Source organism: Rhinoderma darwinii, chromosome 11 (genome assembly GCF_050947455.1).
Source record: "Rhinoderma darwinii isolate aRhiDar2 chromosome 11, aRhiDar2.hap1, whole genome shotgun sequence".
Classification (NCBI taxonomy): domain Eukaryota; kingdom Metazoa; phylum Chordata; class Amphibia; order Anura; family Rhinodermatidae; genus Rhinoderma; species Rhinoderma darwinii.
In genome coordinates this window covers 39,481,354-39,496,725 of record NC_134697.1, presented here as the reverse complement: position 1 = coordinate 39,496,725, position 15,372 = coordinate 39,481,354, and the positions used below count along the sequence as shown (strand labels likewise).

Genomic DNA, 15,372 nt, shown 5'->3' with positions numbered 1-15,372 from the left:
ATTAGGAAGAGTGCCTTACCAATCTGGGGGAGCGCTATTACTAATATAGGCACTGATACCAATGGAGGCATTCAGGGGGGCACTATTACCAATGGAGCACTATTTCCAATGGGGGTACTCTGAGGAAGCACTATTCCTAATGGGGGCACTCTAGCACAGTTACTTTTGGGGCATTGTAGGGGAGCACTATTACTGTTGGGGGCACTGCCTGAAACAATATTATATTTTTCTAGCCACTATTCTCTTGGCATTATCACTGCCTGCGGCACAATTATATTTGGGGGCCACTAAATGACTGTCAGGGGCGCTCTTTGCTTGACATAATTTTTAGATGCAATATGTGTGATACTAATTACTGTAGGGGGCACTATCTGTGTGAGGCAGTATTTGCAGGGGGACTCTCTCTATGGCACTAATATTTCTGCAGTACAGTATTTGGGGTACTGGGCAACACAGCAGGCACAGTATTGGGAATAGCAGCAGGTTGGCATAAAAGGGGGCAGCAGGATTGAAAGTTTGTGAAGAGAAGGTCGGGATGTACTAGAAAAGCATGGAGCCAAAGGTGTCTGTCAGGAAACTCTGCAGATTCAGGCCTTGGAGAAGTCATCATGTCGGTCTGGGCCGACTCCAATCAGAGAACACGTCACTGAATTAGTATCTTGTGATGGCCTCTATATAGTGGTATTATTTTGTAACTGTATCACTATATTATATATAAAGAAGTGTTTAATATGACATGGAAAATTGTTTGGGGGCAGGACTGATACAGTACATTTATATATTTTTTATTTTTTTTTGGGGGGGGGAATATATTCCTTGGGCCCCTGATCTTTTAAGACCCTAGCAACGCCCCTGCCACAAGTAATTGAGAGCCATGAAATTCCTGAGCTCAGTCCAATACTGTACATGGAATCTAATAGGCAGTAGGAAGCTGCTTTTAAGGTAACAGTGCGCCCCCTGCTGGGCCCCTGTGCATATGCATTGGTTGCGCATATGGTATTTCCACCCCTTAGATAAACTACTGCTTTCCTACAGGTTTGTCTTGTGTCTGCTTAAATTTCTTGTTAAAACTCACACTATGTTTGTGCCTCACTAGACATTCTTATCCCGTTACTGATGGCCAACACGCCTTTTCACGGCGGCCACAAATGGGCTTTATTCTGATACATTCGCCTTTTCACGGCGCTGCATCAGAATAAATCTGCGGCGCTGGGAGCAGTTATAACTCCGTGTTCTCAGCTACCTCCGGTGGCTGAGAACTTGGGGCAGCGCTGCCCGAGCGGGCGGATCGAAATCCGCCCGTTTAACCCCTTAGATGCGGTGCTCAATATCTAAGTGGTTTTGGAGAGAGGGAGGGAGCTCCCCCTCTCACCCCACCAGCACCCTGCTATGAGATTGCAGGGTGCCAGTGTCTTCTATGGCAGCCGGGGGTATATTAAAGGCCCCCAGGTCTGCCTGTAGCGGATGCCTCTGGCATGGCCTAGTTACATAGAAAAATAAAACCGTTATGGCTCTTCAAATATGGAGACACAAACAAATAATTTAAAAAAAAAAAAGTTTTCGCTGTGTAAAAGTAGTAAAACATAAGAAAACTATATAAATTTGGTATCACAATCGTAACGACCCACTGAATAAAGTTATGTTATATAGAACACATGGTAAACTGTGTAAGAGTGGCAAAATTGCTGGGTTTTTTTTCTATTACGCCCCAAAAAAAGTTAATCGATAAATTATATGTACCCCAAAATGGTGCTAATAAAAAAAAAAAACAAGACCTTATACAGCTATGTCGACGCAAAAATAAAATAAGTTATAGCTCTTGGAATGCGACGATGGAAAAACGTAAAAAATAGCTTGGTCATCAAGGTTTAAAATAGGCTGGTCATTAAAGGGTTAACAAATTGAAAAAGGTTGTGGTTTAGCGGGGAATGGAGAAAATATATCCTCTGTCCACAATCACAACAGGGCATTGCTGCTGACTACTAGTGCAGACATTGGATATATTGCTGCGCGCCCTCTGCTGGTCAATACATGACTCACAAGACGGCGCGGTAGCAGCTGCAATTAGCGTTCTGAATGGTGCGGCGCGCCCTCTGCCGGTCAGCAAGTGACTCACAAGACGACGCTCTAGCAGTCTCCCCGACAACATGCACCGCCCGCAGTCCTACTCCGACCCTCCCAGGCAGCGCCGCCCTAGCTACGTCCTGACGGCGTGGAGAGTGACGCGCTGACGGGCGGGGCTAAAGGAGGAAGTTGTTGTTGTTGCTGCAGGAGCTGTTGTCTGTTTTGACACAGCCGGGATCGGACCCAAAGATTTCTCCCCAGAGCATCAGTGACCGCGCAGCCCGATGACAGATCCCGGACCCAGGCCGCCCCCTCCTGTCTAGCAGCCTGCTTTTTCTCCCACATACACGTACAGCCGGGCTCTATGGAAGTGATGGAAAGTCCACTGAACCTGGTGAGTGCCTCTCCCCTGTACTGCATCACATATGATGTGTCTTCCCTGCTTGTCACCTTCCTGCCACATAAGGGTTAAGCACCACCTGTCTAGTGCTGCAGGATTATAGAGGCTGAAGTCCCAGCGCATCATGGGGGTTGTAGTACTGCAGTAACTGTGTGGCTACAATGTAACAAGCCAGGGTTCTGTTTCTACAGGGACTACAGCTCTGTCTATACATATTCCCCTATAATAGGAAACATTTGTCTCTTCTGTTTTCTACTCCTCTGACAAGAACTTGCATCGAGCAGCAAATCTATGTCTGGTGCTGGGGCCTACACCACTGTGGACATGGGCGTTGATGCCCACGCGCCAGCTTCTGAGGCATAGTATAGGCCCCGGCATGAGGCCTAGCCAGATAATATGCATACAAAATATCACATTAGGTCCTGAGGCCTCCGGGACGTGCGGCAGAGAACAGACAAGTCTAGTCAGGACATTTTCCCTTTAATCTGGCATGGGATTATACTGATTGTCTCATGCTGGATTGTCTGGATTTCCAGTGCTTTGATTCGTGGAGTTTTACTGCGCGTTCCACTTTAGAAACCAATAAGAACGTTCACAGACATAACCCAAAAAGGTGCCAGCAGCAAATTTTCTTACCTTGCCCTTGGGATTAGTTTAACCCATTCCTACATTAGAGATTCCCATTATCATTTTTTGTTAGGGCAGGGATACCCAACCGGCAGGCTGCAACTTGTCTGCCACCCGTCCCCCAGGGGAAGGTAACTGTGTAGGGTGCAGCTGCGTTACGCAGGGTAAAGACTGGGCAGGAGCACGCACAGAGGATTGTGCCCGATCATTTGTCCATCCTAAATTCTCCCAATCAGGAGACCGCAGAGGGTGGCACTTCTCTCAGCGGGCACTTCCTGGGTTAGTGGGACACCACAGCCGGCTCTACTCACGTACGGCCAAGATAAAAGTGTTGCCATGCAACCAAATTTGCGCACACATGAATATTTGGCCTCAATATTTTGCTAAACAATTAATGGTGAGGGAAACGGAAGCTAAGGTTTCTGTTTGCCTTTCCGTTGAGGGGTTAACCTGACGCAAACCTCAGACGGACCTCCAACGGAACCCCTCAACGGAAGGGCAGCGCTTATGTGAAACAGACCCTTAAAATGTATCCGTGTAGGCAAGATCAGGCTGTTCATCTCAGAGAGGATCGTCAAGACTGTTTATACTGTAGCAAACCTTCACCCGTGAGAAGTGTAAGGCTATGTTCACACGGGGTATTTTGCAGAGTTTTTTTACGCGGAAACCGCGTCGCAAAACTCGGCAAAAACGGCCCGAAAATGCCTCCCATTGATTTCAATGGGAGGCGTCGGCGTCTTTTTCCCGCGAGCAGTAAAACAGCCTCGCGGGAAAAAGAAGCGACATGCCCTATCTTCGGGCGCTTCCGCCTCTGACCTCCCATTGACTTCAATGGGAGGCAGGAGAAAGCGTATTTCGCGCTGTTTTATGCCCGCGGCGCTCAATGGCCGCGGGCGAAAAACTCAGAGAAAATCGGCGTGCAGGGAGAGGAATATCTGCCTCAAACTTCCAAATGGAATTTTGAGGCAGATATTCCTCCTGCAAAATACCCCGTGTGAACATAGCCTTAGACTATGTTCACGTCACAGATTTGCCCATGGCCCAAAATTATGGCAACTATGTTGACAGAAAAATAAAAACCGTTATGGCTATTGGAAGGAGGTAAAGAAAAAATGGATGTGGCGGGTTGGGGTGTATTCACATCAGCTTCAAACTTCCGTTCATGGGAGATCTTTCCGTTGGAGGAACCCATGAACAGAAAGGGAAACCATAGCTTGTGTTTGCTTTACTATTGATTTCAATGGTAATGCTTTCATTGCAAATGTTTTTCGTTTGTTTCCATTCCATAAGGTTTCCGTTATGGTTTCCACAAAAAAAAAACGTTACGGAACGGAAACCATCTGCAAGGGAAGCATTACCATTGAAATCAATGGTAATGCAAACGGAAGCTATGGTTTCCATTCATGGGTTCCTCCAACGGAAAGGCCTAATGGTACCCACGAATGGAAGGGTGACGCTGACGTGAACGAGGCCTTAATGATTTAGATTTTATTTACAGAAGACTGGACAACTGCATCCACATGTTGTTTATTATGACAAGTACCACATGAGAGCTCTGCTACTTTTGGTGCACTACTTTTGTGGCATTTTTCTTAAAGGCCTCATTCAGACTGCCGTAATGTGTCCACAAGACCCGTACCGCCCGCGGTTTAAGTGAATCGAGCTGTAGGGTGATTGAGGCCTTGTCTGCGTTATTTTTAGTCTTGGTAGTGATGTGACTCTACCACACTACTACCACTAGACATGAATGAAATGTAACACTGTACATTCATGCTCACAGTAAGATGTCGGAAACATCAAAGCTCGTGTATCAAAAGTCTGAGAGAAAGTGGTGTCAGCCAATCAAAACCTATGGTTCATTTTTTTTGTGTAGTTTATAAAATATTAGCTGAACACTGGTTGGCATGGGTAAGCAGGTCACTTTCTTTTTCTTTGAGACACGAGGCCCGTTATATTCAAGAAGCCATTGTCAGACCCCCATTCTAATGAATTTGTATTATTGTTTGTTGTGTGCTGCCATATAGCATTATATGAAACCGGAATGAATAGTTGTATACCCAGTTTATAATTTCCCTGTGTAATTAAGAGCTCCGTACACAACATGGTGATGTATGCGGAGATTATCCTGCCTAGTAGTCCGCATGCCCACAGAAAGGCTTTTCTATTATTCTGGGCTCCACGACATGCCCATGAGATGCAATGTTTTTTCTACCAATAGCTGTCGTCCATTAAAAATTAGACAAAGGGTATTATTATCTCATATTGTAATTGGACTGCTCATCCTGGGCTCTCTACTAGGACTACAGCTCCCAGAATGGTCTTTCTATTTCTACAGAATTAGGTGATCATGTAATACATAGTCATGTCAAGTCCACCAAAGTGATTGCTACAAAAGACTGGACCCTAGGAGGTAGCGGGCATAAATATGGCCATAAAACCCAAATGCTGCTATGCCACAAAAATTCTCTAAAAATGAACGAGGTGTTGTGTACAACTATGCAGTAAGGTGTGTCTGCGGTCCGCAATCCACTGAAACAGTACTGCTTAATAATGCACCACCTCAATATAAAAACACAGACTCGCTGCTGCCCCGATATCTTTCGCTGTTAGTTAGCCCTTAACCCATGAAGACATCGGTTCTCTGCCAAAATTGGTCCCGTTTGTTTTTTTTTTTCTTGTTTTTTTGCTAAACCACCAAATAACATGTTTTTTACAATAGGAGCCTAAGGGCGACGTATCGCACTCACGCACTGTACGCCTATACAGTGGGATATGTTGGGAGCTTTTACCGGCGTATAGGTCAAACAGAAGGTAATAGCGTGATGTAAAAAGGGCCTTCGGGCCTGTTCACATCTGTGTTGAAGGTTCACAGTATAGTTTTATCTTGCATTTAGACAAGGAAATTGTTTTTTCTACATCAACTTCAATTTAACCCTAAGCGTTAACTTAAAATTACACTGACAAGTCTAGATACTTGGTGACGTTTATTGGATGTGGCGACAGGCATGCTTTACTTTTCATCCAATAACTACCCGTGTGCCCCAAGCCGAATGTGTCTACATTCTTGTTTTATGTCTTCGCTGCTTTTTCTCTCTTTTTTTTTTTTCCCCAAGAACATCTATAGACCGAAAACAATGGAAACCAGACTCTTGGGATTTGTCCAGCCCTGTAATCCAGCTGCTTATAACTGGCCAGAAGGTCTTAATATTACAGTGGCATAAATAAATGGTTATTGGGAGACTGGACCTGTATATGGTACATTAGTACATCCAGATTTTGGCAGTTCTGGGGTTCACTTGTCTACTCTATTATTACGCCTAAACATTTTTTAGTAAAAATTTATTTTGGACAGGATTAGGAGATAGTTTTATGTATTCTTGGTAATGCTGCGGGGGAGGGGGGCCTCTATTACACTAGACTGCAAGAATAAATTGTGCAGGGATGTTGATAAATGATGGGTTATTTATTTGTACGAAGTGGTGTGCGTCCCCGCACCGGTGCTCGTGATTTCCGGGCTGAGCGGTGGTGTGGACGTAGTTTGTGTGCTCTGTGTAGGACATTCCTCTGCTGTTTCTCATTTGTTTTCTTTCTGTTGTGCTAGGTGAGGTTAATCATTTATGCATTCTCCAGGCTAGTGTAATACATTGCCCTTATGACATGTCATCCAGAAGTTTATCTGCTCACATAGCCTGTTGGAAGTATGCCCTCACTGTAACGCCATGATATCATTATCCGTAATTCCCCATTATTACTAATAATTGGAGACTTCACAGCTGTGTATAAGAGCATTGCCGAATGGTAATCACTGTATTAAAGAAACCCTAAACCAGAAATCTTACACATACCAAAAGTCAATCCGGTAAATGTTGAGATTGACTACACCTTTAAGTGAACTTTACTACTAAAAACTCTATACAGTATTCGTTAGTAGACTGAGAAGACAGTCTATAGAGAATATAATTTATGGGACCCCATATGGTAGCTAGAATGGGCTGTGCTGCCCATACAGAGCTGTGTGTGTGTGTTGTCTGCATGTGCGGCGGCACTCGGCCCTCTTCACGTGGCGTTATTGCCTTTGGTCTGAGTCATACATCGGGAGGACTCTAGACATATACCTCCGACAGAAGGCTGTAACGTATCCAACTGCATGCCATACAGTGGAATAAGTCATCCAAACAGCCCCGACCCAGCGCCTGGATACTCTGGCCCTGGGCAGAGCGCTACCTGATGCTTTGCTCATGGGCGCCAGCCCTGGGGAAGCTCCTGACGTCACTGTCCAGTACCTAGTGCTCTGCCTGGGGACTCTGGCCCTGGGGAAGCTCCTGATACCACTCGCCATATATGGATAGAGACATCCGTAGCTTCCCCACATATATCTGTTACAGATGCATAACAGTGGCATCCCTCACGCACGGGCTCCCATGTTAAAAAAAAAACAAAAAACAACAACAAACTAACCATATATACTGAGCAGCGCAGGATATGTTTTTGTTTTTTTTGCAGGCTCCCTCGGATGGAATAGCGTAGTTTACTAAATAATTCCATCCTTCACAAAAAAGGTACGCTGATGTAGAAAGCCAAAAGGACACTATGGACATGTGTATTGCCTACGTCGGGAGCTTTCCTAAAATACACGATAAAGATAGTTCAGAAATCTGATCTGAAGAGAGCCTGAGCTGTAGGCACTCTGTATAGAAAACTTCAATAATGTGGCACATGCCACATTCTTTTTTTGTTGATGGATTCTATATTAATCCAACAGAAAAAAATAACTTTTATGCTGCTGTATGAAATTGGAATCCTACCCAGGGGTACACTATTACTCCAAAGACTTTTATGGGGGCCATATGATGGCTCCGTACAACTCGGAGCTTGTATGGAGTCATTATATGGTTGTGTGTATGAGCCCTAAGGCTGGCTTGATGAAAGTGAAATGAGACTAGAAGAACATTTCCAAGTCTGACCAGTCTCTTGGCTTGTGTTTATTAAAATATTCTCAAGATATCAGCAGACGAATAAAAACCCCCCACTAATTTATTGTTTGTGTAGAGAATAGTTGATCTTTATTACAACATTTTACATAAATCGTGAATTTGGGTCATTGTAAACCTATTTTACATCATACACCAAACATAAGTGGGAATCCCTACACATCGTAGGAACACACAAATGCTGGCCATGCCTCAATGGGTGTTCCCATAAATCTGCAATAGGTTATGGTCCCGCGTAGTAACCACCGGGCAGCTTAGACGAGGCAGCGGTGTGGCTGAATAGCCCACAACATATGCTGTTCAGCGTGGTTCTCAAATCGCTTTGTTAATGGCCGTGTGGTTTAGGGTATGTATTTCGGCCACAAGTACCGGACCGAACACAGTGCAGGGAGCCGGGCTCCTAGCATCATAGTTATGTACGATGCTAGGAGTCCCTGCCTCGCTGCAGGACAACTGTCCCGTACTGAAAACATGATTACAGTACGGGACAGTTGTCCTGCAGCGAGGCAGGGACTCCTAGCGTCGTACATAAGTATGATGCTAGGAGCCCGGCTCCCTGCACTGTGTTCGGTCCGGTACTTGTGGCCGAAATACTTCCGTCAATTACGGACGTAATTAGTGTGTGTGCACAATCTGGCACACAATAAGGGTCTGTTATTAACAATTTGAAAACCGCGCTCAACAGCTTATCGGTGCTGTTTTCAACCGTGTGTATGCCGAGACGCGATATTTGAGACGGTTTTAAAACCACTTCTGTCTACTGACCAAGAAACTGCTTACCAGTCACCTGCCGAGCAGTAAATGGCGGCACAGCGTTTACCACAGCGCTCTCTTACTGGCTACAGAGACCGCTCTGCGCTATACATTCTCCGACAGCCTGCCAAAACAGACCAATCACCTGCTGCATGCTTGTCAATGGGAGACCTCCTTCTTTGCTGCCGGCGCTGCCCCAAATTCTGGCTCGATTACGCCGGCATATTTTTGACCCATGTTTCCAGCAATATTTTTATTTACAAAAATTAGATCACTGCAAAAAGGAAACGAAAACTTCCCTTTAGGAACGAGGACCAAAATGATGGCCTTGTAATTAAACACGTGTACGTAACATGTCTATTTCTAAGAGTAAAAATGATATATTGTCAGACAATACCTGTACAAGTGGACACATCATCTATAGTCCTGGTTTCCGTGTACGTATCATCTATACTTGGAGAAGAGCGTCTTGGCGCTAATAACTATTACTATGCAATGAAGAGAGGGTTTTGCTTGCAGCATGTTACTAATTGTCATATCAATTCTTCATGTTCACAGGCACATCAACAAAGCAGAAAAGCAGACCGGTTTCTGGCTACAGGAAAATATGAAGAAGCTATTGCATGTCACAGGAAAGCTGCTGGTATGTCTTATACTCGTACCTTTATCAAAGCCATTTAAAAAGACAAACACTCCGGCATAAAGCCCACGGACGTCCAGTTAACAAACATGGGCAGTCGTTAAGGGGTTAAAATTGCCAAATCGTGTTTTTCTGTGCAAATATACATACTACCAACACACGTTTAGTAGTAGATTCATCAAATAGACCATACATCTGCCAATGTCGCATGATATTCTTATTATTAAATAATGGTAAAGATTTTGCACATCATTATGTCATAATCTTGATTTAGCAAAACGCCTGGAAAAGTCCCTGAGATAAACGATGCCAAGGTTATGTTACTACTTCTCAGACTCGTACAATAGAAGGATGCTATCTGTAGCTCAATGCCATTAAAGACGCAGTGTAACTCAGGGAAAAACTAATTTAAAGAAGAACATTGGCAGTGAGAGACAATGTCTTCTAACAATCCCATAATGTGCAGCTCATCAAAAGTTAAATAAATCTTTAAAAGGGGTTCTCCGCTTTGGACAATTCATACTTTTTAGAAGGGCCGCTTGTTAAGAAGCAGATCATAAAGTGTCCCCATGCTGACACCCCCAGCAATAAGCTGTAATGTGTAGGGAAACCTGGCAGTATGTGTACAATTTCCCTGCAGTGCCACCACAGGGGAAATTAAGAATTACACAGTGTCCATTCACATCAACGGATTGTCTGTGTAGGTCAAGATAGGACAGATCCTCCAGAGTGATAGACGCTCTTTGTAGTGTCCTATGTGGCCCCAACACTTGTATGTCATGTAACCCTGTTGCTAGCTGAATTCTAGGGGTCACATCGTGTGTGTGTAGTCACATGACTGATGTCATATTCAGTTAGCCTTAGGGCTGGGCGATTTTGGCAAAAAATACAATCTAGATTTTTTTTTTGATTTTTTTTTTTTACAACCATATGAGTGATTTCCGATTAGAATCTATTTTCTTATTACTATTAAATTAAATAAACTGAACAAAATACCAAGAGTTAACTTAATAAATTATCTTCTTTTATATAAATAACTTTTTAACATATATTGCAATAATAATTGAGGGTAACTTTGCAACTTTTAACCTCTGCAAATACTTTATCTAATTGATTATAACTTCTGTTAACCTGTTCCCCCCCCTCGGGGAACAGGTTAACAGAATCTATAATTAATTATACACTGCGTGCACTAACATCCCTCTCCGCGCGTCACCACCTCAGCCGGTCTCCGACATTGCAGGTGAGAGCTGCCTAAATTGCAGCAGGGGCCAGCAGGTAGCGCCGAGCGGGCACTTTGGCGTTAAGGCCGGATTCACACGACCATGGTTGGACCGTGAAAAACTTTCCGTGTGTCAGCCGGATTTCCCAGCCTGACCATGGTACATGTGAACGGGACTCCTGGCATCATAGTCTGAGGCTATATTCACAACACAGTGAAAAAAAAAAAGGCCATTAAAAAACTGATCAACTGTCAGTTTTTCATGGCCATTTTGCATCAGTGTGTCTCCAAACGTTCATCCATTTCCAGTCCGTCTGTCCATTTTTAATGGCCATTTGTCATCTATTTGCCATCTGTTTTTCATGGCCGTTAAAATAAAAAATAATAATAATGGATTTCATTTGTCTTTTTTTTTTTTTGTCCCAACCCCTTGAATACGCCGCTGCGGGCGCCACTGTGCCCACCATATATAGAAAGTGGCATCATGGCTTTCCCCTGACAGGAGTTCCAGGCCAGAGATCTTGCGATGCTCTGGCCGGGGACTCTGCTTCTAGAGAGAGCCCCTCGCTTCACTATCCATATATGGACAGTATTGACAGGGGCTCCTCCTGGAGCGGAATACCCGGCCAGAGGTTGCCAACGCTCTGGCCGGGGATTCCGCTCTGAGGGAGCCCCTGATGTCACTGTCCCATATATGGACAGCGATGTCAGGGACTCCCTCTAGAAGCAGAATCCCTGGCCAGAGTGTGGTGTCATCTATGTGGAGGTGGTAGTGCTAGCTACAGGTGGGAGGGGGGTTATCTACAGGGTGGTGCGGTACTATACTAGGAGTCCCTGCTTCTCCACGGAACTGCTGTGCTGTACTGGATCATTTTGTTCAGTACAGTACAGCACAGCAGTTCTGTGGGGAAGCAGGGAAAGAATGGAAGCTTCTCAGGCGGGGTGGACCAGGCAGGTGATGAGGTGGCAAGACAGAGCTTCCGCCTGCAGCATGGTGCGATGGCTCCACTAGAGAATCGATTCAACGATTCTGTTAAACAGAATAGTCAAAGACCTTGAGGGCGATTTAATCGCCCGGCCCTAGTTAGCCTGTGGATACATTACACAGGAATGATCTGTGGGCTATACCATTCCACTGTGACAGGGGCCTCATGCAGTATTTATAATGCATATATATTAGAAAACCGTATAATGTCCTATTCTACTAATACAAAAAAAAACAAGACAACTCTATAATAATTATAAATTATTGCCAGGTTTTCCTTTTTAAATGATCAGTATATATAGATATACAAAAAAAATCCAGCAGCACAGCCCTGTGGGACAGACCAATGTCCCAAGTATACAGCAATCGAAAGAACGAGCAGCAACTCGAAAAATAAAGTATAAAAGATGGGTACTTTATTGCCCTTGCAACGTTTCAGCTCAATGCACTAGAGCCTTTCTCAAGCAAGAAAGGCTCTAATGGACGGAGCTGAAACATTGCACGGGCAATAAAGCACGGGTGAATCGGGTCTGTGAAAAATGGTCCGAGTCTCCGATCCGAGGAAAGATAGAACGCGTTCCATCTTTCCTCAGATCACTGACGAGACTCGGACGGCACACTCGCCTGTGTGCATGAGGCGTAAATCATTAAAGGGGTATTCTGATGACTCTCATGGCGTATCTATAGATTGTTACAAATGTCTGATAGATGGGGTCCCACCTCTGTGACCCACATCTATCAAGATGACCGGGTTGCCATGACGCGCTTTGTGTCAAGCAAAATGCGTGCTGCTCTGCCTGGTCAATGGGACAGGGCAGAAACACAATTGCTTTGGGCCCGTTATTGGCCCAAATGGATTTACTGTCCAAACCACATCTTTACCTTATATACAACAAATAAAAATGTTTATGTTCACATGTATTATTATGTTTTATTTATTACAGCCTACCTCTTGGAAGCTAAAAGGTTGACACAGTCTGAGCAGGTAAGATGGCCCAACAGCAGCCATGCTTTTAATTACTATCACTAAGGCTCTATTCACACTAGGGAACAGTATAGCTTTTTGGTTTGTAACACATTATTTACAGTTGTAAGCTGAAATCTGTTCTATTTTTACACAGCTGCCGTTTGTAACAATATGACAGGAAATATGATTATGCTTTTAAAATAGCACCTACATCGTGAAGCATACGTGTCACATCACTGCTCATCAGCACAAATTATGGCTATGTTTGTATTGGGGCTCGGCGATTATGACCGAAATCAAAATCACGATTAATTGGACATGTAACCTCGATTTATGTTTAATGAACAATTATTTAGACCCCACCCCTTTTGCATGTAACGCCCCTTATTTGCATGCTATGCCATTTAATTAATATATATCCCCTGAGCCTGCTGTACACTACTGTATATAATATACCCCAGACACTGCCCCTTCACACAGTATAATGCCCTCAAAGCTGACCCTCTCAGTTTGTATTATAGGTAGGTTGCTTATGATCCGTATAGATATGTTTCTCATTAGACCACATTCGTGTCGTGTGCCGTCCTGTGTAACACCGTTAATGACAGTCCAACCTTCCATAGTATAGAAGTGTCAGAGGCGCACAGAGCATGTCAGGATATGAGTGAGTAGGCAATGGATTTAGTCATTGTTAAAAGTGACGTTGGGAAATCTCATTGGATATAGAAACAAAATGAGCTGGAATCCTTGGGTACCAATTGTTAAGAATTTGGGTCGAGATTTATGTCAGACTGCTATCAAAATTGTAAAGGAAGTCATGTTCAAGGGATTTTTTTTTTTATGTTCTCCCCCTGTGTGGGAAACAAATGTAGTTATACTGATTCTCCAATAGAAGTGAAGGTACTTTTTGAGTGCAGTATTGATTTGACCTTGTCTACATGTCTATTTCTGCTATAGGCTCAGCTGTCATTGGAACTGCAGCGAGATAGTCATATAAAACAGCAGATATTAATTCAGGAAAGATTGAAAAGAGCCAAACGAGAAGACAAACTCCGAGCTCAACAAAAAGCAATAGCTGCAGAAAAGGAGTTGACAACACATCTGCAGACGTCATACAGGTCCTCCGCAGATGACACTGACAGCCAAAATACACCTGTTTCTGCAGGCCAGAAATCCAGTCCTAACCCAGGGAAGTCTTTGCAGGAAATCCACAGTGTCCTTGACAGAGAACCAGACTCTCTACTATATCTGCTGCAGAAGAGGAAGGAGCCACTGGAACCTTACAAGGCAAATAGAGTCCCTAAAGATGACAAAACTAAACTGGAAGAGCAGGCCACCAAGATTAAAGAGCTGAACCTACTAGTGGATACTCTCCTGGCCGAAAATGAGAAATTGAAAAAAGAGAACCGGAAGCTTCGGGCAGAGGTGGCGAGACTGCAACGGAATCCAGAAATGGACACGGACACCGATTTTGTGGAGAAGTCTGAGCTGTGGAGTCTGCAGCAACCGATACGAAGTTCTCCAAACCCCTCATCTACATGGCAGAAGTTTGTAGCACATACCGGGAAGGTTAAGGACATTACTATACCTACTCTTCCTCCTCTAGACATTCCCCTACCAGATCTTCCTCCTCTTGAGCTCCCAGAAGATATACAATCGCAAATCACAGAGTTTAAAGGACTTATGGACAGCTAGGGCAGCGACTTACAAATTCAGAGGACAATCACAAGGGAAGACCATCTTGGCAGCAATATTGGAAGGGCCCCTGCGCCTTTGCCAGAGTTTACCATAAAAGGTGGAGAACTCCAGTACATTGGTAGACACGTCACTGTGAAATATTCAATCTGAGGTCCTATGTCGTATAGATCGAAAAATAAATCCTACGAGAGAGTAAGAAGCGAGCTCTTAAAAAAACAGGAAAAGTAGTATTGTTTCATTTCAAACCAAATGACTGATGTAACTTATATAGAACTTTCGGCAAAGTATCTTTAAAAGTTATATATGCGTAAGTTTATATATACATATATATATATAAGTTATAAATAGAGAATTCCGTAACAACAATGCAGAACGTCTATCCTACGTGATAGCAGAACCATATTCTTTATGCCATGCATTCAGAATGTACACAGAATTTATTCACTCAGAAATCACGTGTGTCCAGCAGAGACGCACACATTCTACTTGTGCCACATTGCACTCCTAGATCTTCACCTCAAACAAACAATGAGACATGTACATTATTTTGTTCTGGAACCAAATTACATGTTATTTCTAAATAATCAGTTTACAAAATTAAAAAAAATCAGGGTGCATTGTAACTTTGCTGTATATTAAAGTATGTGTTATGCATTGTTTAAAAATACTTACTGAAAAGATCAGTATCTCGATATAACAGTGCATGGGTGCAAGATATGCTGAATGGCAGTACTCGATTGACAATAAAGAGTGTTTATATCTGGCATGTCTAGATTATGTGTTATGCGGACGAACAATCAAAGGGTTTCCTCTTCAGTAACTATTATATATGTAGCTGGCACACTCCGTGCCAGTCTACAGGGTCTGTCTCCGTATGTCACTCACTTGGGCGGATAAATTAGAAGAAATCTTTCTTTTGAGATTCTTGAATGAGCACAGATCTTTTCCTGTAAGATGTGGACAGAGATGGCTGTAAAGAAGATGATAATGATCAACCGGAGTCATCCTCCACAAATATCTCCTCA

General features: G+C 43.7%; 1 protein-coding gene across 1 annotated transcript; it reads left to right on the top strand.

Moving 5' to 3' along the window:
* Positions 1 to 2,155: 2,155 nt before the first annotated feature.
* On the top strand, positions 2,156 to 15,111 carry NRBF2 (nuclear receptor binding factor 2). The gene is made up of 4 exons (XM_075841137.1): positions 2,156 to 2,458; positions 9,394 to 9,478; positions 12,627 to 12,667; positions 13,607 to 15,111. Exons 1-4 carry the CDS (start codon positions 2,429 to 2,431, stop codon positions 14,342 to 14,344), a joined length of 894 nt encoding a protein of 297 aa, XP_075697252.1. The 5' UTR covers positions 2,156 to 2,428; the 3' UTR covers positions 14,345 to 15,111.
* The last annotated feature ends 261 nt before the right edge of the window (positions 15,112 to 15,372 follow it).